The following is a 27,891-nucleotide window of genomic DNA, read 5'->3' as shown; positions in this document are numbered from 1 at the left end:
TTAGGAGTAATTTTAGTGGGTTGTGATGTGTTTGTCTATTGAAAATAATAGACAATCGCTTATCTTGTCTAAGGCATTAAAGAAGCGTATTTATTTATATTTATGTATTTTATCTATTCAATAAAGTCAGGCGCTGTATGTTGGTGCAAACATACCTCATAGAATTCTCTCTCATGATTTTAAACAACATTGAGCTGTAGCGCTTCTAAATCAATTTAATATCATACTCACAATCGTGTTCTTTATGACTTCTTGACTATCGAGTTTACTAATTTCAATTGGAAGTGAATACTGTCTTCTCTGTAAATAAATACTGAATTATTGAATTATTAAATCATTATCACCAATTGAATTTTCAACTTTTAAAATTAGGTTGTGTAGTAATGATGTCTTGTTAAGCGAAATTTTGTAAATTGAATGTCATGTAACAAAAATTAAATGATGAAGTCATACTTAACATGCAAATGAGTAATTTATTTTTAATACATAATATCCGTACTAAATATAAAAACAGTGAATCTATTTTTAATCTTTAACATTACTCTTTGTTTATCTGTGAATTGAAAAAAAATGAAAACTAATGAATTGTTAGACGTGCTTCATAGAATGAAAATTTTATCATTTTGGTTTCATATATTATTTTTAAATCTGCTCTAAAACTGTAAAAATTTGACTGATCACAAATGTGTGATAAAAAAGCAAAAACAAAGGAATCTAGAATCTCTTAATGATTTTCTTTTCATATTAGAAAATTATTATTGTCTATTCTTAAAAGCTTGCCCTTTATTAATATGCCTTTTGAAATGTAAAACATTTAACTATGTATCTTTTTAACCCGTCAAAGAAATTTCAATATATTCTTCGATATTCTGTCAACTGTGGATGGGACACCGGTATCCTATATTCAAAAATCGATGAAATTTTTTTAAGCGATTTTAACCCTTATGTACAAGGAACTGTACGAAGAATAAATTCAGAATCGCTTGCGCTAAATATTGCTTTAGAAAATACTTTTTATTTGATGCATGCAGCTTCTCTGACATCTTTGGAATAAATTATATACGATTTTTCGGCGTGTCATTTTTTCTCAAAGTCACAGACGTCACCACAGTCATCTGGTTTGCCAACATGTAGACAATACTTACAATGTCTTGATATTTTTGTCTCTAACTAACCTAGTAGAGGGTATAAATCTAAAGGTAAAATGTAATTACAAAGTTGACACTGCAATTGCAGGGAGCACAATTCTTCAACACTACCAATGCAGGGGTATCTAAAGATTTGAATTATTGGTTGGTTTAAGAATTTTGCGTTTGAATCAAACTATTCAAATAATAAAACATAAGACCTCACTGTTCAGCTTCCAAAATATTTTATAAAGTAATACTATGTTATGTAAATATGTAGTATAATACTTCAATTATATTATTGAGATATTTGAAAAGTAAATGAAAAATTCCAACATGCATAGTAATAATATATGTGAGAAACAATTATTATGACAAAATATGAAGAAATGTGTTTGTTGTGAAAAAAAAATATACCCATCGTATTGGTGGTTAAGATAAAACTTATTAGTAAGCAGAACTTCACATCAAATAATATAATATTTATTCTACTTAGCGTATGTATTGAGTGTTAGTTCATGAAAATTTGAAAATGTTCAGGCAAGATAATAACAAATTCAAGTTAAATATTGTAATCAACAAAACTATTATTGATGTAGTTTTAAAATTCATTAGGGGAGCAGTACCAGTAGCAGTTTGTCTCGCTAATCTAAATTTTTAACCCGTTAAATGAAAAGTAAAAGTACTCTATTTCGACTTCTTTGTTGTCAAATTAAAAACAAAACACCATTATTATGATTGGCAAGCAACTAATAACTAATGAGGCAGAATTCAGTCAGAATGTGGCAAAGTTCAATCAATCTGTGCTAAAATAGTAAATTTTAAGAAAACGTTACAAGTTACAAAACCTTATGAAGTTTCCAATAAATGTAAATTATTGTGAATCGTAAATTCCATAGAGTTTGTTAGTCATCTTTTTATGCCAGATCTGTTTTGTTATCTGGTCTCTTAGGTTATGTATAACCATCCTAAAAATAAATTAAAAGCTATTTAATTTCATACCAGAAGATTTTGATTATCGTTGTTTCGCCAGTAATATTTGTGATTTGATTTTCAACACAATGATAAGTTGTGACTTTGGACAAACATTTGGTAATTCCTGTTATGTCGTAGAAGGAACAGTCTTTGTTGATCTATGAACAAAATAATATGAAAGCGTCACATATATTAATGGCGGTGCGGTAATTTTTTAATCAAATGTGCCGCTTGAGATTATTGTACAATATTTTCCATCTGATTGATGCTGATAGTGATTTATAGAACTTGGGCCGAGTTATTTAAAACCCCGTAGTAAACAATTTGCTAAAATTGGCCGTCATATAGTATACTAAATTGCATAAGATGCTCCATAATTGGTAACTGGAATTTCAATGACATATTTGAAAGTCACGCAACATTCATCAATCCTGACAATTCACGTAATAATTGTTGTTTTGCGCTGATTCATATATGTATCACAAGTTTTGTGCGACAAAACTAAAAACAAGAGTAATAGCGTTTTATATAAGCAGAGGCTTAGCACAATATTGTGTAACTACTGTCTGACTGTATAATTGGAACATTTCAATAATATTTAAACTTATATTTCTCATGATTCCCATTTAACTGTCATCCATTTGACTCAAGCGGTCTATATCACATGTGTATATTTTAAATCAGGCGGGTTAGAGCAAATAATATGTGTGCGTGTGTATTTTTGTCATTAAGGCTGCATCTTATACTAGTCTGTGAAGCTCTTGCAAGTATGATTACGTAAATTTTAGCTGTAACAATAACGTAAGCTAAGAGAGTGCGGTGTCCGTGAGGGGGATGTATATATTTACCAAATTCTTTTTGAGTAATGTTATTAAATTTACTTGAACGTACTTAGAGTCAGTCGGTTGGCACCCTTCGTTTCCTAAAGCATTAATAATTGAACTTTTTGTTTTCCTTTCGCTCTTTTCATAAGTGTACTGTTATAAAGTATTAATAAAATATATATTTGCAGGTTTTGTAATATGTTTGATGTTGCCATAAAGCCGTGAAGGCATCCTCTGTTATATTCTGAATGCAACAAGTCGTCTGCATTAGAGCGTAAATCATTCTGTAATACCATTAGACTTTAATGTGTTGGCTCTCAAGAGCTTCCCTGAATGTACCACTCTACAAATATATCACCTCCCAGTTGTGCTACATTGTGCGGGAGGTTAAGGAATGGGCTATGGGACAGTATTTGCTAACGCGGAAAAAATGATTTTAGTCTCCTGGAAAGTGACCAAATATGACTTACGCTACAGAGACATTTGCATTGACAATCTAAATTATTTAGGCAGTCACAAAATTGTTTAAATATACTTTTGTATTAATGAAGTTTTGTGACTGCCCCTTGTAAAAAAGAAAAGCCCGTGTTATGGCTATTTATTGCCTGTGATTATGTTACTTATTGTTAGTGAACAACCATTTTGCATATACTTGATAACCTTCGTATAAAAAAAGAACACAAGAAAGCGTGTTTGGTGATCCAAAAGTCAGACCATTCTTTGCTTAAATTTCATACGCAGAGCTGTGTTTCGCCATCATTATGTCATATAATTCAAATGGGATGGCGATATATGACGTGTCTATGTGGAAGACATTTTTAGTGTTCTTCTTTATTTTATGTTGATAACAGACTGAATTATACGTACGCTACGTCAAGTGGTTACAATAGGCTTATATTTGCTACGGTGCTATTCCAGCAACTCTGAACATTCTCACCTCTTTACTCTGTCGTAAGTTTCTCCTTTGATAGAATAATAAAATCATCCTCTTGTTTTTGTGTAAATTCATATGAAATTTGCAATATTAGCATTAAGTGTTGTGTTGTTTTGATATGTTTTAATTATTATCGATTTCGGTCCACTGAGGAAGCTATTTTGCTGTTTTGTGAAGGAGAAGAAATAATTATTGTTTATTGAAAAATCTCAAGTTTTATAATTAACTGGTTTTAATGTAAATGTGTGTGTACATAATTTTTTTTTGTAGTTTAAACAAATATATATATATATATGGATCGTCTTAAACCATATAGAACTAAGTCAAAAAACTTACATTTGAGAAAACGATGGTTTTGCGTTTGGTAATGCTGTGTAAATACCACCATCACTATGGAACTAAATTGTGACCTAAATTTAAGATAAAGGCTTAGATTGAGTTTTGAACATATATTTATTATTCCAGCATATTTAACATATCAATTAAAAATCATTTAAAAAAGTTAGTTCACTCTGGTTGAATACTTCGGTAAGTTAGTTCAAAGTTAGTGCACTCTGGCTGGTTATATTATGTGACTAATCTCTTCCATTGCATACATTAAGTGAACTAAGTTCATTCTTCGAAAAACTCGTCGTCTGAAGCAAGTTCTAGGCCATCAACATCTTCATCACTTGCATTTCCTGATTCTTCTTTTGTACGCAATGCTTCAAAAAATGGGTGATGAATCGGTGGAACATACTTTAATAGTGACATTATGTCATTCTTCTTTGCTTGTGCGATTCGATTTCCTGCAGGGTACAGTTGGGTTAAAACTACCTTGCTAACATTGAATGGTTTTCCCCGGAGTCGCTTATTGAGGTTCACTTCATAGAATTCAACTGCATCGTTGAGAGTGTACTTGAACTTCAAAATGCCTGGTCTTGATTTCACAACACATATTAAACGCATTTTTAACCATTCTACTTTCATTTTTTTGTTAGCGACAGTGGTTTTTTTCCTGTTTGTGAGAAATGATAAAATCGGTTTGGTAGAGACAAAATTTTCAGGGATCATCGTCGAGACTTCAAAGGATTGCTTTCGTGGTCGACATTCACGAATAATAGCGTTGTAATCTTCCACGGAATACACATTTTTGTGATACTTTAGATGTTTTTCAATGTCCCCAAAATCGCTGTCGTTAGGAAGGAAGCTATGTCCTGGCACTGGAAATTTGTGTTCTATAATGTCGATTGGGTTGTCATCTCTCTGAACAATGTACATTATTGCTGCTGCCATCTTGATGTTCCGGTTTTGTCCACCGCAAGAGTCGGACCAGAGCACAAGGTGGTTGGAATTAATTTCGTTAGATGCTAAGTATTTTAGAAGACATGATGCAATTTCGTTTGGCCCACGAGAAGCAAGTCCTTCGTGCCAAACATGCATAGTAGCCTTATCATCCTTGCATTCATGCATTCCTAGGTTATAAACTGAGAGCTGACGCTTATAATATGCTTCACCTGTAGATATCTTGGGTATTGGCAAAGTTTTCTGTAGGTCGAAAGTCAGCATTTCAATTTCTCCTTTTTTTGCAAGCACTATATCATTTTTTTTGGAAGTCTGCGTAGCTTCAACACGGGCGTGGTGAAGAGCAAGGTCTGCTTTCAACTTGTTCATTTTGTCTTTGTCTTGTTCTGACAAAGGTTTTCCTTCTTCTGCCCTTATTTGCACATTAAGGCTATCACAAGTCTTGCATGTATCCTTCTGTGGTGTCTTGAACTTGAGATTAAAAGATCTACGAAAAACTCTCTCGTATGATGATTGACTTACTGGCTTATTGTTTTTGAATTTGCAATCATCGCAATACAACCTGTACATCATGCATAGGTTTAACCCTGGCTGCAGATACTTGCAATTGGGGTTTTTGATACGCGTGTAGTGACTGATGTAGCGAGGAAAGCTTTTAATGTGGTCGTGAACGAGTTTTTCAGTGGCAGCATCAAGTTTATTTCCTGGCACATGGCGCCCCCTGTTATCGGTTAACTTTCCGGATCTACCTTTTACAAGAGCTCGATGCACACGAGCACTGTCAATCCGTAAGGTATTCAAAAACATCAGTTTGCACACCTGAATGTCCTTTTGGTCCCCCTTTAAATAATACGCCCTTGACTCTTGTCTTCTAGATGCCAATCCTTTCACACCAACTCGTTGTTTCACACTGGTAGTCTTCACAGAACCAGCAAGAAATGCAGTTTGGGAATCCCAAGACCCGTGCACATAAAATCTGTCATAACATGCCTTTTTGTTGGCAGTACTTAGAAAATTGTAGCACTTACGTCTACAAGTGCATTTATAATCGATAAAAGGTTTGCCCGTCATAACCTTTCCTTTGGATGAAGTGTATTCTTCTGCCGAATTTCGGTGCTTTTTCCTTAAATTTTTTCGCCACTGCGCAGCATCAGCATACTTGCTTTTCACTTTTTTTGCCCCTTCGTGTAAAACGGCATTAGTTGGCAGTGGCAATGCGTTTCCCTCCGGGGAAGAAGTCTCACTATTTTCAGCATTTTCGGTGAGTTCACGTTCCGCATGAGGAGAATTTTCAGCGCAAATGCGATCTGAAAAACAAAATAATTATTATGAATGGCGAATTTCACTTATTTTAGTCTTTAATTCAACCCTACACTATCTCTAACCATCAAATACAGCAGCCTTCTGTATCATGTTGCTTCAAGTTTCCCCTACATTGATTCAACCATACTGAACTAACTTTTAAAGTGTGAATTTTATTGCACTTAACCTGAGCTTTCCAAAATTATTATTCAACTTATAAATGCTTAATAATAAACACAATCTGCAGTACTCAACAAAAACATGATTTTTTATTTATTTATCAAAATATTGAAAGTTATCATGATTTTGCTACTTAGTTTACTTTGGTTGAAGACTGGAGTGGCTAAGAACGATCCCAGTTCAAAATAACATTTATTTCCAAATACTAGTAATTATTCAAATAGACTTACCTTCTGAATCACTAGGAACATAAGTTTTATCATTGTCATCTGACAATTCACTGAAATCTGACATGGAACACTCTGAAAAGTCATCATTTCTGCTGACCGACGCGCGACCTGTCATGTAGGAAGCCATGTTGGATACTGAGTTAGTTTAGTGTGGCTTGAGAACTAATGGAAGAATGCTCGTTTCTGATTGGTTCACCGTGCTAAAAAACTATCTATGATTGGTCAATCAACATGGTTCTCTCTGGCAAAGGTAGATTATGATTTGGAGCCCTCATTTCAAGCACTAACTCAAAAACTGCAAAAAGTGAGTTAGTTCACTATGGTTTCAGACGATCCATATAATCTAATAATAAAAATACACATTTTGAAATTTTGCTTTTTATTTGTAGGTCGATTTGTAGACATTATTTTATTTTGTTTCTTTCTCAGGACATATTATAATGCACAACAAGTCTAATGAAACGGAAGGTTTGAACAGAAATTATTTTTGATAAAACTGACTTCATTCTTGGGACGTACATTTAACGAGAAAGCGATATAATGTTTTAATACCTACAGCAGCAGTCTGAACAAGTACATTCAACAGAGAATTCTGCTTGACAGCTCTTGTTTTTGGTTTCTTTGTTCACGTCTCTTGATGACTTCTTGGGATCCAAGAAGACCCTCTGTCTCATTTCACTAGTTGTGGATCTAGTTGCTTTCAGAGCTTGCTGTTCCTGATTTACCTTCCCTGATAAGTTACTAAACAGTGAAACAATATCATTGAAAATCACTTTATAAGCATTTTTATCCTTGTTTTCAGTGGTCTGCTCTGCAGTTGTTTGTTCCTTAGGAGAGGGGGAGGCACCAACTTGCATTTGTTCCACTGGACCATTTGCATTGACTTGCGGATTATCAGGTGGATTTTGGAAACACGTGTTGAGATTTGGTTGTTGGAATGCCTGATTGAACCATTGAGAGTTGTCAAGAGTTGGACAGAAATAACGCAAATCCGTTGTGGATGTTGCAGCGTCATGGTGGAACTGAAAGTCAAGGAATTAAAAATCAGTAAATGAAAGGTCCAGAATTTAAGAAAGATAAGAAGACTTATGCAAGGGATATGGTTACCATTAACTGGTATGGTGGCAGGTTCCTGACGTGTTGTCCTTGAAGGTGTGTTTCCAACATTCTGATTTCTAATTGTTTTAATGCTATTTGCTGCTGGACATTTAAATCACTGAAATAAGTCGATTATCTTATATACAGGTTTCATGTTAATTTGGTGGTGGGTGCCACGTACCAAAGTAAATGATCTATCTACTTCTTCTATGCCTACGTCATAGTTGAATAGGAAGGATTGAACAATCTTGGAACAACCCGCTTGGTGGGAGGGAGTAAACATAAAAGCCAGCAAATCATTCCGCAGCTGAGCACACGAGCCAGTGGTAAAAACCAAATACAAATGTTGTGCAAACCTTTGGCGTGACAATGTATCACCTGACTGCATATAATTCTATAATCATATGAAGTTAGGTGATACATATAATAATAATAATTGAATGACTTGTATAGCGCCGTTTTTGTGCAAAATCACCTCAAGGGCGCTGTACAAACTTAATCTAGTTAACCATTGACTAATTAACTTGTAGTTATTCAACTAAATGCATTATTTTTAATTGTGTATTTGTAACCTTTTCATGGCATTATCTTCCCAAGGAGTATTGGAGAAGATGCTATTAGGTTGATTGCAATAAGCTTGTGATTGACAGTTGTTTGTAGGGACGAAATGGTACTTCACTTGTCCATTAGGATACTCCACAGCCACAATGCCCCCATCTGGACACGGGTAAACGTTTTTATCCCAAGGCGCTTGCATAGTGGTAGGAATTTGCGGACAAATGAATTGATTTTTTGCACAGGCTGTGAAAAAAATAATTTTGATTTTATTCTATAATAATGTTGCGCCTATTTTCACTAGTTTTGTGGCATTATTTGCCGTGTAATACATACCCTGTCTGTACTGTCCCGGGGTATTATTTGGCTGATTCCAAAAGGTCACTAAAACAATATAATATTGATAAGCGATCAATCATAGATTTATTTATGTGTATTATGGAATTAGGCACCCAACAGAAGCTTACTTTTAAAATGTTGATGTATTTAATAGATTTCCATATTATTTTATGGTAAGAATGCTATTATTTGCAGGTTTGACAGTAAATTTAAATGTGGTTGAATTGATTTCCTTAGTTAAAACATGATTAAACTCCCTTCTTCTAATAATTCTATCATATCAAAATGCCAAAATATAAAAAAAAATGATATTAAAAGATTATGAACTTGTATTGATTGACAGGTAATTTAAAAGGCAATCTGCCAATAAGTAATTTTGTTTTATTTGAACTCAAATTCTGTTTTTGAAATTATTTTTCATTTTATAATCAAGATGGTAGGTACCAAGGTTAGAAGAAAATGTTTTTAACATGTAAAAACACAGAAAATAACATCGATGAGGGGCCTTTGGGGAACCCAGGGGGAATGGAATGGAGAGATGAGGCCACCGTGGTGGACTCTTCCCTCTTGGGGCTTCTAGGGAGTGGAGATGAGCTATGAGTTCACCCTGATGGTCTCGTCCCTCGCGGCCTTTAAGGAACCCAAACAAAGAAGGATCTCTGAGGGACATGGAAACTAACTCCAATAAGAACCCCCACCTCCAACCGGGGCCCTCGAGGAACCGGTGGAGAGGGAGGGACATAAAAGAGAGTCTCCCAACGGCTAACACTGAGGGAGAGAGGGTGAACTGCCTGTCAGAGGATGTTCAAAAACTATGCATCAAGAAGAAACCCAGTGGAGCTGCGAGGAGGAAATGGAAAAAGGAGAAGCAGGGTTCCGACCGGGGCTCTCAGCCAGGGGCACAGGAGACTGGACGAGTAAAACCGGGGACCCTGGAGGCAACCGGGAAACCGGGGACAACCAGGGACCTCGAAAGGTAGTCCATCCGGGACAATCAAACACGGGACAGACTGGAAGCAAACGGGGACAACACAGGGTAACCGCAAGCAACCAGGAACGCCCGGGGAATAGAAGGCCTAGAAGAGGGAAAAATAAGGACCTCGCCGGAAGCCAAACCCTCTGGGCTATCACTGGGCCTAGAAGAACTCCACCCACTGCCACCTATGCGGAAGCCACCGCCAACAAAATTATGGTGGCTATCGTTTATAGGAACAAGGAGGAGTTCACAAAGGAACAAGATGCCCTTATGAGTGAGGGGCCGGCGATCTGATTCTGAACATTCCAAAAGGACAGTTCAGACCAACATTCGACGAGTGCTTCACTCGTCGAATGGGGCGTCCTGAGAATAACCTGCTCCGACAAGGAGTGAAAGAGAAGTGGCTGAGGGAGATTGTGCTGACCTTGCGGAAATGGCAGGGCTACGACCTGGAAGTAGTGGGGTTGGATGAATTGCCCAAGTACGTAAAGGTCAAGGCAATAATCCCTGAAAACGGGGCAGTAAGCACCGAGAGGTTGCTGCTACAGCTGGAAAACCAGACCCCTGAAAAAGTGGATCGTCCACGACTCAGTCAGCCTGATAATGAGCTTGGACGAGGACAGTGTAAAAGTGCTGAGGGAAATGGGGATGATGGCGCACGTCGTGATGAGGAAGGCTATCTTCACAGTGCGCTGTCCCAACACTGAGGAGCGTAAGTAGGGTGAGTGACCTAAGATTAGACAAATTAATTAAAACTTAAATTTCGCTCAAATAAACTTGCATCGCAGCCTGGCAGCGGCTCCTGTGCTCAGCAGGAGAGTCACCCGGGACAGTGTGGATGTAGCGCTGATCCAAGAACCCTGGAGTTACAAGGGGAAGGTCAGAGGACTAAACATGAACCAAGGGCTACTCTATTACAATGACTCGGGAGACAGACCCAGGGCTTGCATCCTCATCAGAGGAATAGCTGGCACACTGCTCCCCGAACACTGCAGCAGGGAGTTGGTGGCGGTGAAGCTACATGTCACGCTTGATCAAAGAAGCAGAGAAGTAGTAGTGGCATCTGCATACGTGCCCTACGACTCTACGGAACCACCACCTTCCAGGGAAATAACGAGACTCATGCAGGACTGAAGGGTAAGGAACTGATGCTAACTCGCACCACATTGTGTGGGGGAGTATGGACATCAACAAACGAGGACAGGACCTCCTGGAATATCTGATGACAGTGAACCTTGATATTCTCAATAGAGGTAGGGAACCCACCTCTGTTATAAGTAACAGATAGGAGGTGATAGACCTGACTATGGGAACCTTGAATCATGAGTCTCAGGATGGAGAGTGTCGGATGAACCATCCCTGTCGGACCATCGACACATAGAATTTACTAGAGGGAGAGGCAAACAGAATGGGGACCAACACATATAGGAACCCAAAAGCAACAAACATAGGAATGACAAGATTCCCAGGCAAATATGGCTGCCCCGAAGAGATTGAGGACACAGTAGACATACTGAGGGACTCGATAAGGGCATACGAAAACAGCTGCCCTCTGAAGATAAGTACCAAGGACAAGGTGGAGCAGAGGACTGCAGGAGCTACGGAAATTAGTAAGACAAGCCTTCAACAGGGCTTAAAATTTCCACAAGAGCCATTCCGGAAAGTAAGCTTCACCAAAAATTGGGAGGAGGAGTTGGAGGAACTGCCGGGTAAACACTTTCCCGGTTTCGAAAAGTTAGAAGCAAATGAAACCGGTCCACCACCGACTCGAGTTACACGGGAAGGTAAAGATTGCTAGAAGACTGCGGCTAAAATAATTACTCCCTCCAGAGTGAAATGGGCGATCAACGGGCTTGACCCATTTAAAAACGCTGGCGAAGATGGAATCTTTCCGGCACTTCTTCAGAGGGGCCTAGATATAATCCTACTTCCTGTGACTAAGATCCTGAGGTCATGCTGAGCCCTCGGATACATTCCCATATCATGGAAGAAAACAAGGGTAGTGTTCCTAAACCGGGTAGAATCGACTATGACCAACATTTCACCCAATTAATCTCACCTCATTTCTTCTAAAGACTATGGAGAGGCTAATGGACAGGAACATAAGGGACGGGGCACTGAGAAAAATGCCCCTCCACGAGTTGTAATTTGCCGATCAACCAGGTAAACCTCGGGCGAATACTTCGACTTCAAACCTGAACTACATAAAACGAGAAGTGGCGCTAAGTGAAAATTATGCATGAGAAACAATATGATGATTATATTATTATCGCGTTCTACGTACGTACTTACTTTTAAACGTAGATCTTTGGTAGATATAATATGTAGATTTGCAGATAAGATATAAGATCAGTCAGCTGTCATAAAATATTCAGATTAAAATGTTAAAAGTGGAACTATTTTAAGTTTAATTAAAAAATAAATTAGTTTTACTTAACTTTACGGGTGAAACAAAAAGCTCTTTAATTTAATCGTAAACAATTGACTAATTACGTCGTAAACCTATTACATCTTAAATGTCACAAAATATTAAATGCAACCGTGCTAGCATAGTATAAATACACTTTTCTATTGATTTACGTATTTTAATATCCAATTTTATCACAATTTTAATAGGTTTTTTTTCAACAAAATATCATATATTGATAAACTACATACCCCATCGCGCGTTGTTTAGAATACAATTTTTCAGAAAGACTATAAAAATTTAGGGCTACTTTTATGAACGTTTGTGTGATAATTTTTCAAACAGTCATCAATAAAAAATAAATATAAATTATAATAGTTAATTTATAGAGCACGGCTTTGTGAAGGTTCACAGAAGATGCGATTTACACTATTTTTTTTATTATAGGAGACGGTTGACGTAAGGTTACCGTGAGCACTCAGGCCATAGGCCCATTGTGCTATATCCCATTTTACCTTATTCCTTTAACAATAATCCGGTCCCTTTTATAAAGTTCACCAGGGTTGTCATTGGATATGTGGCTATGTCTTCTGGTTCTACAATGTGTCTTCCCAGGTATCTGAGTCTTGTTCCCAACAGGGCGGGACATTGGCACCATTGGAGTATCTTCACATTTCCTGAATCTGTTGGTGTTTTCCACTCCCAAAAACTCCTAGATGTTGGGAGTCCTCTGAGATGGTAGTGTCCCGTTAGTAGTCCTATCAGTTCCCTCGGTGAGTTTCTGTCCGTATTGAGTAGTTGTCTGGTTCACCTTGGGTCTGATCCGTTATAATTATTATTCATTAACGCCCTAATAATAATAATAATTGGATGACTTGTATAGCGCCGTTTTTGTGCAAGATCACCTCAAGGGCGCTGTACAAATTTATAATACATTTCTACAGTGATATATGTTATTACTAACTATTTATGGAGATAATATACAGTACAATACTTACTATCGGGCTTTTACAGAGATAATTGACAATGTATGTGTTTAAGTGTAACATAATAGATGGATAATAGCTTAACTATATACAAAAAAAAATAAAAATCAAATGCTAATACTAAGATCAACATCAAATCCAAATAATAACACCTGATATTGTAAATAAAGCAAAGTTTCAAATATAAAGCAAGTATGTACATTGTACATTTTGTATATGCATACTATTATTCATGTTTGTTGCAAACCAGTAAGACTGTAAACAGGAAAATAGTTTACTCGTAAGGTATATATAAAAAATAAATATATATACATATAATATACGTGATATGTATTATAAAACAGAAGTTTAAAAAAAGAAGAAAAATAATGTCTGTTGTATCTATAGAAAAAAAAGGTAATAAGTATGTAGTGGCAAAATACCAACGCTGTAATTAATATCGAAATATTAGTACTTGAAATGGTAAATAAATGAAAGTATAATATGTATACATACATTTTTAAATCTGGCAACCCAGAGGAAATGACTAACTACCGGCCTATATCTTTGACATCTAACATTTCTAAAATAATTGAAAAAATAGTGAAAAAGAGACTATTCCCATTTCTAGAAGAAAAAAAAATTCTGCATTCTAACCAATATGGATTTAGACCTAATTTGGGAACTCATGATGCAATTGCAAAATTGACTTCTCTAGTTATGGGGAACTTGGATAGACGTCGGAAGTGTCTGGGAATATTTATCGATCTAAAAAAGGCTTTTGATAGTGTGTCGCATTCTAGGCTGATCGCTAAGCTAGAGAAAATTGGACTGGAAGACAAAGTTTTATCTTGGTTCCAGAGTTACTTAAAAAATAGAGAACAATACATTAAACTAAATAATTCACTAAGTGAACCCTTGTCTTCTGAATATGGAATTCCACAAGGCACAGTAATTGGGCCTATACTTTTCCTTATATATGTCAATGACATGTTCACTCTTCCTCTTAATGGAAGTGACATCTCATATGCGGATGACACAGTCATCATAATCGAAGGAATAACATGGACAGAAGTGAATATAGCTGCAAATGCTGACATTAACATATTGAAGGAATGGTTTGATGATAACTTACTTAGTCTTAATGTAGAAAAAACATCATATATACCTTTTTATCTTAATGATCCTGTCACAGATTCCAATATTAGCGTGATAGTGCACAGTCGTTCGTGTAAAGGAGGAGAATGTAACGATAATAATTGTAAAATCCTGAAGAAAACCCCAGATGTCAAATATCTAGGGATAGACACTATAGAAAGTAACATGAAATTTAAGAAACATCGAAAACTGTGTAAAAAGAATTAGAAAACTTACTTACATTTTTATACAATTAAGAAATATCCTAAATCTTTCAAATATTAAAATGGTTTACTTTGCTCTTGTACTACAGTCAGTGTTGCAATACGGAATAATCGCATGGGGAGGTATCTATAGGAATAATCTGTATTCGATAGTAACAACACAAAAAATGATAATCAAAGTTATTATTAAAAAACCAAGAATTTTTCCAACCAAAGAACTTTTTGAAAAATTTAAGGTCCTACCGATTTCAAAACTATTTCAAAGAAATGCTATTCTAAAAGTTTTTAAAGATTCTGAAAGGTCCTCAACGCGAAGTATAAGACCTAGAACATCTGGGAACATGTATGTACCTTGATGCAACATGACAGCTGCACAACACCATTATGAATATATAGGCCCAAAGTTATTTAACGATTTACCGGATACAATAAAAAGTTAGAAAAATTATTTTAAATTTAAAAAAAAACTTTCGTTGTATTTTTACAGAGAAGATTGACTTACTTTTATCAATGATTTTCAGATATATTCTGTTGCTTATATTTTTGTTGATATTCTGTTTCTATGATTATATGTAATTTTCTTATTGTACAATATTTTGTAGTATTTTTGAAAATATTCTTTTTCCATTTTTGTAACTATACATATTATTATCTATATATATATAAGCACATAGACTAGCTCTCCAGTTTGACCCGAGAATATTTCTCTACAAATTGGGTAAACAAAAAAAAGTGATGTCTGATATGAAATGTAATATATTTTTATCTCTTGTGAATATTCACTTTTTTTTGTAAATAAATAAAAAAAAAAATATATATATATATATATATATATATATATATATAGTATGTCCGTACATGCATATAATCCATTAATATGCATCTAAAAAAACAAATAAATATCTGAGTATGTGATTTAAACGTAGGAAGGAATAGAGACAAGACTTTTTTTTAAAGCTAAATAATACTAGCAAATAGGTCTGAAATTAGTTGCCTTTTGAAACTCACAAAATTATTAACACCATATATGTATATCAATAAGTTCACAGTGTTTGTTTGCGAGGTGATGAATTCTTGGAATTGGTGAATAAATAGAGTAGTTAGTATTGAGGTTATTGGTTTTTAGTTCGAGAAGTCTGGTTTCATTCAAAATATTTATTTTTCAAAAGTGCCTTTTCCCATTCCTCCCAGTGCCGGGATTTGAGCCACCTTTCAATATATATATTTTGGTGTGGCAAGCTGCTACTCCTACGGCCAGCTTGGATCCCGCAAGTGGTGCTTTCACCCCCTTTCTTGCTAGTCCATCAGTCCGCTCATTGCACTCAATTCCTTTATGTCCTGGTAATTCTTCAAGAATGGTCCTGCGTTCCATCACCAGTCTGGAATCGCACCGGTTACTTTCCATTACCAATAGGGCTGCCTGGCTATCACAGCACATGCCTATGTTCTTATTCCTGTACCCGATAAGTATGTTCTCCTGTGCACAAGCTAAGATGTTCCTAGGAGAATACTTAGTTCCCTCTTGGAACCCTGTAAACATGACCCCGGCTCCTGTTCCCTCTTCACCCATCTGTGAACCAGATTAGTTCCTGTTTATGGGTAGGGCCTAGAACCGTGTCCCATTCCTCCCTTGTGGGGTACGTCACTCTAAACTGCTGTCTGAAGAAGTATTCAGCTTGTTTGCTGCCCTGCCTCATTCCAGTTGTCGGACTAATTGCCCTCAGTCTTGTTCTGATCTCCGTGGGACTGTTTTTGGGCAACTCACCGATTGAGAATTGGCAATTGACCTTTCCATTGTAACCTGTAGGCTGCCGCCATCGCCGCCCCCTCTATTTATAAGTTTAATTTGCCCCCAGCCCGAGCGATGATTTCGTCGAGGGGGGGTGGGGGTTGACAGCGATCTTGATGATTTTTTTTAATTGATTGTAATAATTTTTTAATTTTAATTTGTGTTATACAAACCAGTTCTTCAAATTTGGTTCCATTTAGGACATGCAGTGTAAATTAACCAAAACTATATAAAAAATGTTCTCAGCCAGGGTTTTTAAGAATTACCCCTAACATTTTTATTTTTCTCTATATTTTGCCGAGTGGGCTGTTTGAAATTGACATGCGGGCTGCAAGAATTGAGCTGCGGGTTGTGCATCACTGGTTTGTGACAAGTAAAGTTTTACAGCCAAATAGCATAAAAATCCCGCAAGCTAGTTCTTTATGACAACTGAGATTTTACAAGCGGTATGATGCACAAGCTAGTGTATAAGGTAGACCATTTTGTGATATTTTTCTTGGAAGCCTTGAACCGGGTGATGATAGTTATAATGCATTAATTGTTTTGAAGAGGAAATTAAGAAGCATGAGAGCAAAATCTTTAAAACAATCATTGAAAATAAATTTGAGTAATAAAAGTGTATTTTTTTAATAAGTAATACCTACTCGTATTTTGAAAACATACGTTTTTTTGCGAATACATATATTGATAGTACATTTAAAAAAACCTATTTTGGATGTAATGATTAATATATATTTTTTTTAATGATAAACTAATGTTTATGAGACAAAATAAAAATAATAATATTTGACAAGTCAAAAATATTCCACCAATAAATGAAGATATTATATGTCTCGACGCCATCTAGTGAGAAATTTCGCACTAACAAAGCCTTTCCTACAAAAATAAAGTTGGTTGTTTACAGGTGGAAAAAATATAATAAGCAGTAATTGTTGATTGAGGTACTAGTACATATTGAATCATTTGGCGGGTTGGAAATAATCCGACATAGCTCAGTGGTTTCAGAGCACCTGACCGGACATCAGAAGGTACGGGTTCAATTCCCGTTGGCGGCATTTATTTTTACTCGGGAGATATTTTCAATTTGTAATGATTATAAGGAGCATATTTAGTCAGTGCCCTCGTGCTTTTTGACTGTAATGCAAGTTTGACTGTAGTTGTTTCTCATTGTTTCCAAATTTAAAATAAAATATGCCTATGAACCGCATCTCACTTTTCTGTAAATTCACCAAAATCACCAATTCCAATATTGTTATAAAAATGTCATTTAAAAGTAAGGAAAGCGAAAGAGAAAGATGCATAAAACATAGTTATGGCAGAGAAAGGCGTAGGTGAATAATGCGGAATGAACAGGCAGGGAAGATGGGACCGCCTCTCTCCCCTCCTGCGCACACCGCTTGCCGCCTTCTGGACCTAAAACTCGCCTATTGTGATGATTTCTGAATCAACATTAGGTCAGCTTCAAAGTTTGGCGCCTACTATACTTAATTTATTTAATAACTGACACGATATATTTTTGATTTTATTAAATGTTGCCATTATAGGTTGGTAATGTGAACCATGTCAAGCCATAAACACTTAAATAGATAAATAGAGAAGATAAAGAAGAAGAGAGGAATTTGGGGGACCTACATCATTAGGTAGATAAAACAGTCAGTTTGATTACTATAGATAATTATTAATCAGTCTTGTGCACGGTGTATCAGCTGTGCACGGTGTTTCTTATGTGAAAGTTGACAATATATTCAGAGTTGGTCCTCTGCACGCTGATGGCGAAGGGGTCCGTGGGGTGAAAGGTGAAGGCCACAAGCCTTCGGGCCGTGGCGGGGGCCGACTGTCCCAGGACTCCGGCGTATATCCTGAACTTCAGTAGCCCCGAGTCTCGAGCGTAAAATCTTATTGGATACTCTCCGTAAGCCTTAGGTCTCTCCATAACTGACACCCACTTATCATCGTAGCTGAATAGAGAGAGATCCAAGTACGGTGAACTGCTGTAGGATTGGGCGCTGATTGGAAGTTGCGCCAGTATTCTTTTAGTAGCCTCGGTCTTCCCACCGTAGATGGCCCTGACGATGGTTTGTTTAAACCTCTGCTGGGTTAACTTTGCATATAGGTTATTCGATGGAGAACAAGTGAACTGCGATTCAGAATACAGCCGTGCATTCCGGAAAGAGTCACAAAAATTTTCAAACAATTGCAATAGGCTCTCAGAAGTGTTTTCATATACCTCTAAAATCTTACTCTCTGGCATGTTATAAATAACAAAAAACGATGACTGGCTGTTTGGCTCAGATGCTCGTAGTGTCACCACTTCTTCACTTGCGTATTTTATGAGTAGATGGTCTTCGTCCAGCAATTGCATTTTCCACATTCTCAAAAATCTAAATGTATCAAAATACTTGTAGAACTTTCTGAGTTCCAGTGGATCGGCGGTATCGTCGCTGATGCGTTTCGCTCTTTGGTATAAGAACACCAGCAGTCTGTGTTTTAATGAGTTGATGGAATGTTCGAGAAAAGGTCTCATATTAGCCGGAGTGGCTAGAATGGAAGTCAGGAAATCATCATCTTCGTGACAGAATCGTCCAATCTTTCGTACTTCCAGCAGCATTCCGTCCAGGATCTGGAATATGTGTATAGTTTGGTGTTGAACAGAGAGGACGGCCAGCATGTCCTTGTACAGGTAGATTCCCTGGTTGTGCGACAGGTAGATCTTGTCCACTTTGAAGTGCACCGTATCGCACAGTTTTCCTTTAACTAAATCCACCAAGTGCAACGAATAGTCTTCTAGCGCAGATCTGTAATGAAAAGTATAATATAAAATAGGAATAGGGTTACAAAAATAGAACGCACCAAATCAATGCAGGGAATCAAGGATCTGTGGTGTCACCAATGTTGTTTTTGTTACACATCAAAGATCTCGTTGAATGTGCACCAATTCATTGCTACGCTGACGATAGCACCGTTTTGACAAGCCACTTCCACTTATGAAGTCCGAACAGCTCGAGAAGTTTTGAGACAAAAAGCCGATCACCACCTCGTGAAGGTTCATGCCTGGGGTAAGGCCAACCTGGTCAACTTCAACATCTCAAAAACCAAAGCGTGTCAGTTTGATAGAATAATAATAACATGATAGAATAGAACCCTCCCCAAAAAAACTCCATTGAGATTTTTGGAGGAAGTATCTCAGACCGGCTCAAGTATTAAGGGTCCACAGAAGCCTAAATAAATCTGGCTTCCAAGAAACTGGGCATCTTGAATGGGGCTAGCAGATTCTTCAATAGTGAACAGCTGCTTACCCTGTACAAATATCAAGTATGCCCAGCAATTGTATTTGGGAGCAACCTCTAGGCTGAAGCCTGATTCTGTGCAAAAGAGGGCGGTCCATCTGATTGACAATCCATTGTTAACAGACTGATTGCCATCCCTAATGCACAGATGCAATGTGGGCATGCTGAGTCTGTTCTACAGATATTTTAATGGAGACTGCTCTAAGGAGCTAGCAGCATTGATCCCTGGTGCACCGGTGGACCCATGCATGTGCGTGAAACTCGACGGACATGAGTGGAACACCTGTTCACACTTGATGAGAACTTCATGAGAACAGTCAGCTCGTATGTGGAACTAGCTACAGGCATCTGTTTTACCTTCTTCATATAATCCGGGCTTCTTCAAGACCCTAAACAGCCATCTGTTTTCTTCAAGATCTTAATAAATTCCTTCCTACAGCCCCTACCTTAACCCGCCTCACAACGCTGCCCAACCGAGTGGCGACATAGTTCTCCCGTCTTTACACTGTACAGAGAGGGCGTTTTTAAAAAATAATAAAAAAACTATACATAATTAAAATATGTATCTAAAAACTGACCTCATTGTTGGTGTAACAGCCTCATTATTACTGTGAATTTGATAGAAGTGAGGGCGGAGGTCATCAGGTATCTGGGCTGCGGATCCGACTATCACATATCTTCCATCATCAGTGAACAGACTACATTCTCTGTTCAACTGGTCGAACCTTAAGTTATTGGGACGGAACTGACAGACTGTTACTACAAATTTGGGCTGAAAAATAATACATGCATAATGTTGTAACACAATTACAGAAAAATGTTATGAAAATTACATTTTTCATTTTAAACTAAAAAAAAAGGTGTGGGGTATTTTCACAAACTAGGAATACAGTCAAAAGTGTGTGGAAGATTTAAAGTAAATTTTTCTGATTGAGATCATTGTACTAAAAATGTGTGGAAGATGTAAAGTTTATTTTTCTGATTGAGATCATTGTACTAAAAATGTGTGGAATATTTAAAGTTAATTTTTCTGATTGAGATCATTGTACTAAAAATGTGTGGAAGATTTAAAGATAATTTGTCTTATTCTGAGCATTTTACTAAAAACGTATTATTAATATTTTCATTCATAATTATTGATTTGAAAAATAAGGCATTTTGAAACCGTTCAAACAGGCTACAATAACATTATGACATAGAAGTCGCCACTGGCTGGTAAGACGGCTGTCACCAACGATGCCCGGCATGATGTCATTGCCGTTGAATTCACAAACATGTTGGTTTGGCGGCAAATCGAAAATGGCACATGTTGACGCAACTATCTTCCTTTAACATTGTCCTTGCAATTTTTCCCACCCTATTACCTACAAGTACCTGTAATTATCCGACTATACCCACGTTTGTGTGACATTTTACAACAACAAACGTAACTGTCAAACCAGTTTATTGATGAAGCCTGTTTGATGAACATCTCTTTGTTATCAGTGCTGTTATTGATATCAACTCAGGGTAGAAACCTGTGCAGTGAATATATTCGGTTCCCTCAGTGTCTTTCTTATCCAACCTGGATGTTATGGAAGCTTGTGTGTGAAATAAATCAGATCTCCTGTGAGTGAAACCAACCATCAACATCTTTGAAGTACATCAAAGGGGTAAGTCGGATTCCTTCCTTACTCCATGTTCACCATCTCCAACCATAATTGTGTCAACTTCAAAGTTCACAATTAATTTTTACAGTCCACTCTTAATTCGCCTATTGCGATTACAGCAGATTTTTAATCGCTATAGAAAATTTATTCATCAACATTAAAATGAAATAAAAATACTGTCATCGTAATTATTTTCGAGAATAAAAAAACAGTGAAAATATTCTATTGCTACGTAATATTATGCAAATCTCTTTAGAAAGTAGGTATATGAAAGAAAATCAGTAAAAAAAATTCACAGCCAGTTGATTATTCCTAAAACATAATGATTATGAATACATAGTTGAATAAATAATTTATACTACAAGTCTATGGGAAATTTCACAATGTATTTTTCACAACAATTTGTGTTTTCTCTTTTTTGGACGAAGTGGAGCAACAGATTAGATAGCACTAATGCTCTTCCACCTCATTGATTGGAGATTTATTTGTTCTAAGGAACATTAACAGTCTTAATATTAATTCAATATACAAAGGAGGATGCAAAAGAAACATACCAATTATAAATGTCCACAGATGGTTGATTTGGTAATATACAACTAGGTATTTAGTGAATGTAGACTAGATTATATAAAAAGCAGGACTAAGTAACAAATTTAAAAGACAAACTACGTAACAAGTATAAAATGGAAGTAGCACAAATGTAATACACCTATATGTATAATGCATTATACAAGAATATATGTAATTATTATTTTTTTGGTAAACTAATGTTTAAGACAAGATGTTTTATGCATAGCACAAAGGATAACAATTATTTTTTATAAGCAATAATTATTAGCCTGAAACACTCATCCACATTGAAAAATCTCCTGATAAAAGATACATGACATAGTCATGTCATGTCATGTCATATATAAAAAAAAAGAATATATGTGTTTAAGTATACTGGATGGATGTGGGAGTGGGAGACAGGTTTTGGCGTTGTAGCGGGATGGGGAAGGAAAGGGACAAGGGAATGTTGCCTCGCAACTGAAATTAAAAAAAATAATAAATTAGCAATTTTAAGATAAAATAAGGTAGAATTAATTGAATCATTATGATTTTGTGCTATTCATACATAATATGTGATACAATGAACTTCTGTAACGATTGTAACTAGAAGTGAATATGTCAGCATGTATCAGCATGTGGAGTTGGTGTTGGATTTGTCAATATAGAAAAGAGTTTTCTGTCTGCTATAGCGAAGCGGTGCGTGGACATTTATTTTGTGTACCAACTCCGGGCAATCAACTTTTGAGTTAATAATTTGAGCATCTGATCAGCAACAAGCCTCCTGTTGAGTAGTTTCGTGATTTTAAAACGTTTCTCGATTTCATTGTAGGAGTTGTATATGTTGAATGATTTAAAATTGAGAAATTTTAGAAATCGCTCCTGAATTCTTTCTAACCTGTTAATATAAACAATGTAGCGCGGATTCCGAAAATGTGAACAGAATTCCAGGTGTGGACGAACGTGTGAATTACAGAGAACCAGATAAGTCTTAATGTTGTTGAAGAATTTGCATGTTCTCAGTACAAAACCTAGACTTTTGGTTGCTTTGGTGACAATATGATCAACGTGTTTCTCAAAGGTTAGTTTAGAGTCCAAAAGAACCCCATGATCACGTATATAATCTTTATTTTTTAGTAGCGATCCAGAAATGGCGTAATCATGCGATATTTTCACACGGTTGCGAGTGAATGTGACAATGCAACATTTCGATATAGATATTAATAAAAAGCTTATTTCTGAGACAGTAATCAGTCAGTGGGTCAAGATCCGCTTGCAGACACAAACAGCAGTCGGGGGAGCTTATAGGAAGGTATATCTTCATATCATCAGCAAATAGTAAAATTTTAGCGTTGTGGAAACATGTCGTAATATCATTTATATAGATAGATAAAAGCAAGGGACCCAAAATGGATCCCTGTGGCACACCGGAAGTGATAATTTTCCAGATGGAGGAAAATCCACCCATTGTCACAGCCTGAGACCTATTCGTTACGTATGAAGATATCCAGCGAAGGAGATCTCCATGAATACCATGATTAACAATTTTTTTTAGCAGAACGTTGTGGTTGATCTTGTCAAAGGCCTTACTATAATCGGTATAGACCGCATCAACTTGCACACATTTATCCATGCAGGCAGACAAGAAATTTGTAAATATTATGAGATCTGTAGCAACAGAGCGTCCTGCAAAGTATCCATGCTGAAATTCGTTGATCGAATTCTTTACGACACGGAATAACTGGTCATAGACAATGTTTTCGAACACCTTTGAGAAAATGCATAGCTTCGAAATGGGTCTATAGTTATCTGCTTCACACTTAGTTCCCGATTTATGGATTGGTGTGATGTAGGCTCTTTTCCATATATCTGGAAATGTACCAGTCTTTAGCGATATATTGAACAGTATTGACAGCGGAATTGACATATGACTTGCGCACTCGGTAATGAACAGTGGCGGGATACCATCCGGTCGAGCTCCCTTGTAAGAATCGAGCCTTTTTAAATATTTAGATACAAGGTCAGCATCGATTGAAACTGATACCACCGCGCCAACCTGCTCAACTACAGAGTCATCGTAGGAAGTCCCCAGTGAGTCGGCCGGTTCGTAGATGGAATGGAAATAATCCGCAAACAAATCACAGACCACCTGGCCACCCTCCACTGTTTTATCCTTAAGATTCAAAATGCTAGGAATAGAGTCTGATAGTTTTTTAGATTTTACATATGACCAGAATGACTTGGGATCTTTGGCGATATTCTCTTCGGCGTTATTGATAAAGTCTTCGTGACATTTCTTTGCCATTTTTTTATGTCTGGTTCGTAGCCTTGAAAAAGTAGTGTAATCGGAGAGGTTCTTATACGTAATATATGGTCTGTGAAATTTGTTCTTTTCACAAATAAGGATTGGGTTTTCCTTTATACGCAGGGGTTCAGTGAATTCAGCAGCAATAGCGATGGATTTATGGTGAGCATCCTCAGGAACCAGTGGAACGTTCGCGGGAGTAACGCGCACCGGGAAATTGAGCAGAACAAGATCAAAAATTCTTCCTGACATATTTTGAACATCATTGTATTGGTGCAGATTACAGTAATTTATATTATCGATAAATGTAGAACTTATTGTGGAAGTGTAAGTGCAAGGAATTAGGTTAACTTCACCCACAGGAAGAGTCCAGCTAATATCGGGTAGGTTAAAGTCTCCTAAGATACAAAACTTATCATCGGGTCTATTCAAAAGCTTAATACCTAAATCATTTGAAAAAGTGGTGATTTGGGCATATATTGGACAGATAGGTACAACAAATATGGATGTAAGTAAATCCAGTTGCACATGGGATACAAAGAGTCACCCATATGTGCTCATCAGTAGAACACCATGAGTAGTTACAAATTGCTTTACATTGAGATGAATTCAAAACGTTTTAATTGTTTAACCGTTAGAGTGCCGACGAGCGCCATCGTGCACGTGCTAGCTAAATGTTCCATCAGAAATCAGTTGCTGTTTAGCGCACGGTAGGGGAGGTCGCTCGCACGCAACGCTAATTTTTTATCTTTCTACGTGTTACAAACAGTTCAAATTATAATATTATTAGTAATTACAACATAAAAAGGATTTAGGAAAAGAAAATTTTTAACCCGAAATGTGAAAATACGAAAATAGTTTGAGTGAAAATGAACGTTCTTCAAGTTGTGAAGAAAGTAATAGTGGGAGTGACATTGTGGTGCACTCACACCGCATAATGCAAATTTTGAGTGATAGTGATAATAGTGACGATAACAATTATTTTGCTGATACAGTGGATGGGCGGAGTAGTCGAGAGCGATAAAATGCTATACACCTATTTGGATGAACGAAGAACTCTCAAATTTTGGAAAAAGGTTGTATTTAATGTATGTGGAAGGATGGAGGTGAATGCATAACTATTGTATTGTGAGAAAAATATTGGCAAAAAAATGACAAGATTGAAATTTACATCGAGTATAATTGACGATTTAGAAGAGAAATGGTTGCTCCAAAAAAAAAAGACCAGAACCTGCTACTCCGACTACATCTTCCCCTCAAAGTTATGGATTAGAAAAGTTATCCGGGCGTAATTTAGTGTGCGGCTCTGCGTAGTGTGCAGAAGCAAGGATTACAGCGCTGTGAAGAGGAGCAACTTGATTTGTGCCAGCTGTAAGAAGGGGCTCCATGGAGAAAAATAAAATTGGATAATTTTTGGAAGAGATATAGTTTTTTTTCGAGAGAAGGGTAAATGACATCAAAAACAAAAGATTTCTTTGGCATTTCTAAGTTTATATGAGTAAAAAACAATGGCACTAAAAGGGTTAAATAATATTTTAGAGGAAAAATTCATATTATAAAAAAGATATACATACTCCCAATGAGTTGGAAGAATCTCATTTTCGGAAGGACAATATTGTTAAAGCCGGCCTCCGAGGTCAACTAGCAAACCAGAGGTTGCGATTTACTTGTAGGTTAAAACCGTTAACAGACGATTCCCACCTTTAATGCACTGGCGCAATGTAGGCATGCTGAGTCTGTTACACAGGTATTTATGGTACATGGAGCCTGCTCTAAGGAGCTAGCAGCGTTGATCCCCTGTGCACCGGTGTACGCATGTGAAACTGGACAGACACAAGCAGAACAACGCACACTTGATGTGGGCTTCATGAGACCAATTTGTTTCTTTGACTCGTTTTTACGTAAGTCAGCTTGTATGTGGGACGAGTTACCGGCATTTGTTTTTTTTTCTTCATATAATCCGGGCTTCTTCAAAACCTGCATTAATAAATTTCTTCCTACAGTCCCTACCTTAACCCGCATCACAAAGCTGCCCAACCAGATTGCGATATAGTTCCCTTTGTTGCACTACTGTTTACTTGTGAGGTGTCACACAAAATTAAAAAAAAAAAATCATTACATTGTTAGATAAGTCTTACCCTAAAGAACCTATTGAATATGTTAGTTCTAATGTGTTGATTTCTTCCTTCGGGTTCATTGTGGACCAGGTCAGAAGGAAAACCTTTTACTAGGTCTCCTGCGGCTCCCGCTCCCAGGTAACTGTATACCTGAAACAAACAAACCTATTTAAGGACTAAAAATATAGCTTTTCTCAAATCGGTTGTAATTATTTGGTATGATTACTATAAAAGTTTTGTGAAGTCAATTAAAAAAACCAAGTACTATTGACATTTCTTTGCATATTAAGCGTGCAGCGGAATTCAACAAGCTCATAAAAGATTTAAATAATACCTCCAAAGACGTTTGATCGGAGGAAAATGCAATGAAATGTTTTCCATCTGGGCTAAATTTGCGCAAAAAACAAGGTGGTTTTTCTACATTTACAATCGTAAAATTAGGAAAAACGTTCTGATAAAACTCTCGAGCTATGTGAAAATGTGATCCAGGTTTCTTGGCTCCGAGGGTTTCACGATTTATCAGCCGAATAACAATGTTTTGAGGTTTAATCTTTCTTGGTGTTATTCTGTCAGTGCAAAAAAAGTCGTTATTGGAGTTTGTGGCAGATTGTTTATAATCTTCGGCGTACGAGTTTCCTTTATCATTGTACATTATTTATTTTGTCATTAAATATAACCATGTGCCGGTGCTGTACAATGACAATGTTTGTATTTCAGAAAATATTAAACATGCAAACAACATTCACTACATAGATATTCCACTCTATAAATATGTATTCCACTCATTCACTGACAGTCGGGCACTCGGGCAATGCTCGGGCACATAAATTGACAGCATTAATCAACTATATTGACCATAAATAAACCACTCTCTAGATCGATATCTTCGGGCTTTTTGTATGGCGCCATTTTGTCACCCCCTTAACCACAGACGACCACAGATAAAACGGTCGTTTGGTCCAGACAGGTAAATATATGGTGGACCATAAAGAAATCTCAAGGTCATTTAAAAAAAGAGCAAACATAGACAATATACCTGCACCCAGCTAACATCGTTCATTCACTAGCCCAAAAAAATTATATAATAAAAAATACTGGAATGCAGGAAAAGGAAAATAAAAAAAACCCACAGCTATGCACACATCAAAATATTTTTTATTTTCAAAAAGACAATGGACAGTAATACAAAACAGGGTCAGTACAACCGATGTATTGAGCATTGATTTATCATTGAAGTAGAAGATAATACTAATATATCTAAACAAAACATGAAACAGAACAAGACACAAAAAAATAAAAAGTAACAGTCTCAACTAGGAATCGAACCCAGGATTTCTGTCTTAAGGCCCGTTCGCATTGGTCGAGTAGTTTAGTCAAGTAGCGAGTAATTTAGTAACTGGACACGTGCGAACACCATAAATTTAGTAGAGTAGTTTAGTCAGCGATTTAGTCAAGTCAATCCATTCTGTTCTATTTTTTCGGGTGAGTAGCGTCCCTCATCATGTGTCTATGGCAGATTTATAGAGTTTATCGATGGTCTATTGTCACTGGCTGCATTAGTCAGTGATCAGTATAGCGAGTATAGCATTAGTAGCCGTCAAAACACGCCAAAATGTCTTGTCGTTGGAGCGAAAACGC

The 27,891-nt window shown here is 36.7% G+C and overlaps 2 protein-coding genes across 2 annotated transcripts; both read right to left on the bottom strand.

Moving 5' to 3' along the window:
- Positions 1-203: 203 nt before the first annotated feature.
- Positions 204-8,711, bottom strand: LOC149425690 (uncharacterized). Its single transcript, XM_089641251.1, has 3 exons — positions 8,527-8,711; positions 7,964-8,072; positions 204-7,878 (listed from the first exon to the last, which is right to left on the bottom strand). The coding sequence occupies exons 1-3, from the start codon at positions 8,709-8,711 to the stop codon at positions 7,402-7,404; spliced, it is 771 nt and encodes a 256-aa protein (XP_089497377.1). The 3' UTR covers positions 204-7,401.
- Positions 8,712-15,388: 6,677 nt separating this feature from the next.
- abo (de-etiolated protein 1 abo) lies at positions 15,389-27,565 on the bottom strand. Its single transcript, XM_089641238.1, has 4 exons — positions 26,588-27,565; positions 26,275-26,403; positions 20,212-20,405; positions 15,389-19,141 (listed from the first exon to the last, which is right to left on the bottom strand). The coding sequence occupies exons 1-4, from the start codon at positions 26,903-26,905 to the stop codon at positions 18,049-18,051; spliced, it is 1,734 nt and encodes a 577-aa protein (XP_089497364.1). The 5' UTR covers positions 26,906-27,565; the 3' UTR covers positions 15,389-18,048.
- Between the last annotated feature and the right edge of the window lie 326 nt (positions 27,566-27,891).

This window comes from Hesperophylax consimilis, chromosome 2 (assembly GCF_061612785.1).
Source record: "Hesperophylax consimilis isolate HC1 chromosome 2, BYU_Hcon_1.0, whole genome shotgun sequence".
In the NCBI taxonomy this organism is placed as follows: Eukaryota; Metazoa; Arthropoda; class Insecta; order Trichoptera; family Limnephilidae; genus Hesperophylax; species Hesperophylax consimilis.
The sequence above is the reverse complement of the archived record's forward strand: the minus strand, read 5'-3'. Positions and strand labels throughout refer to the sequence as shown.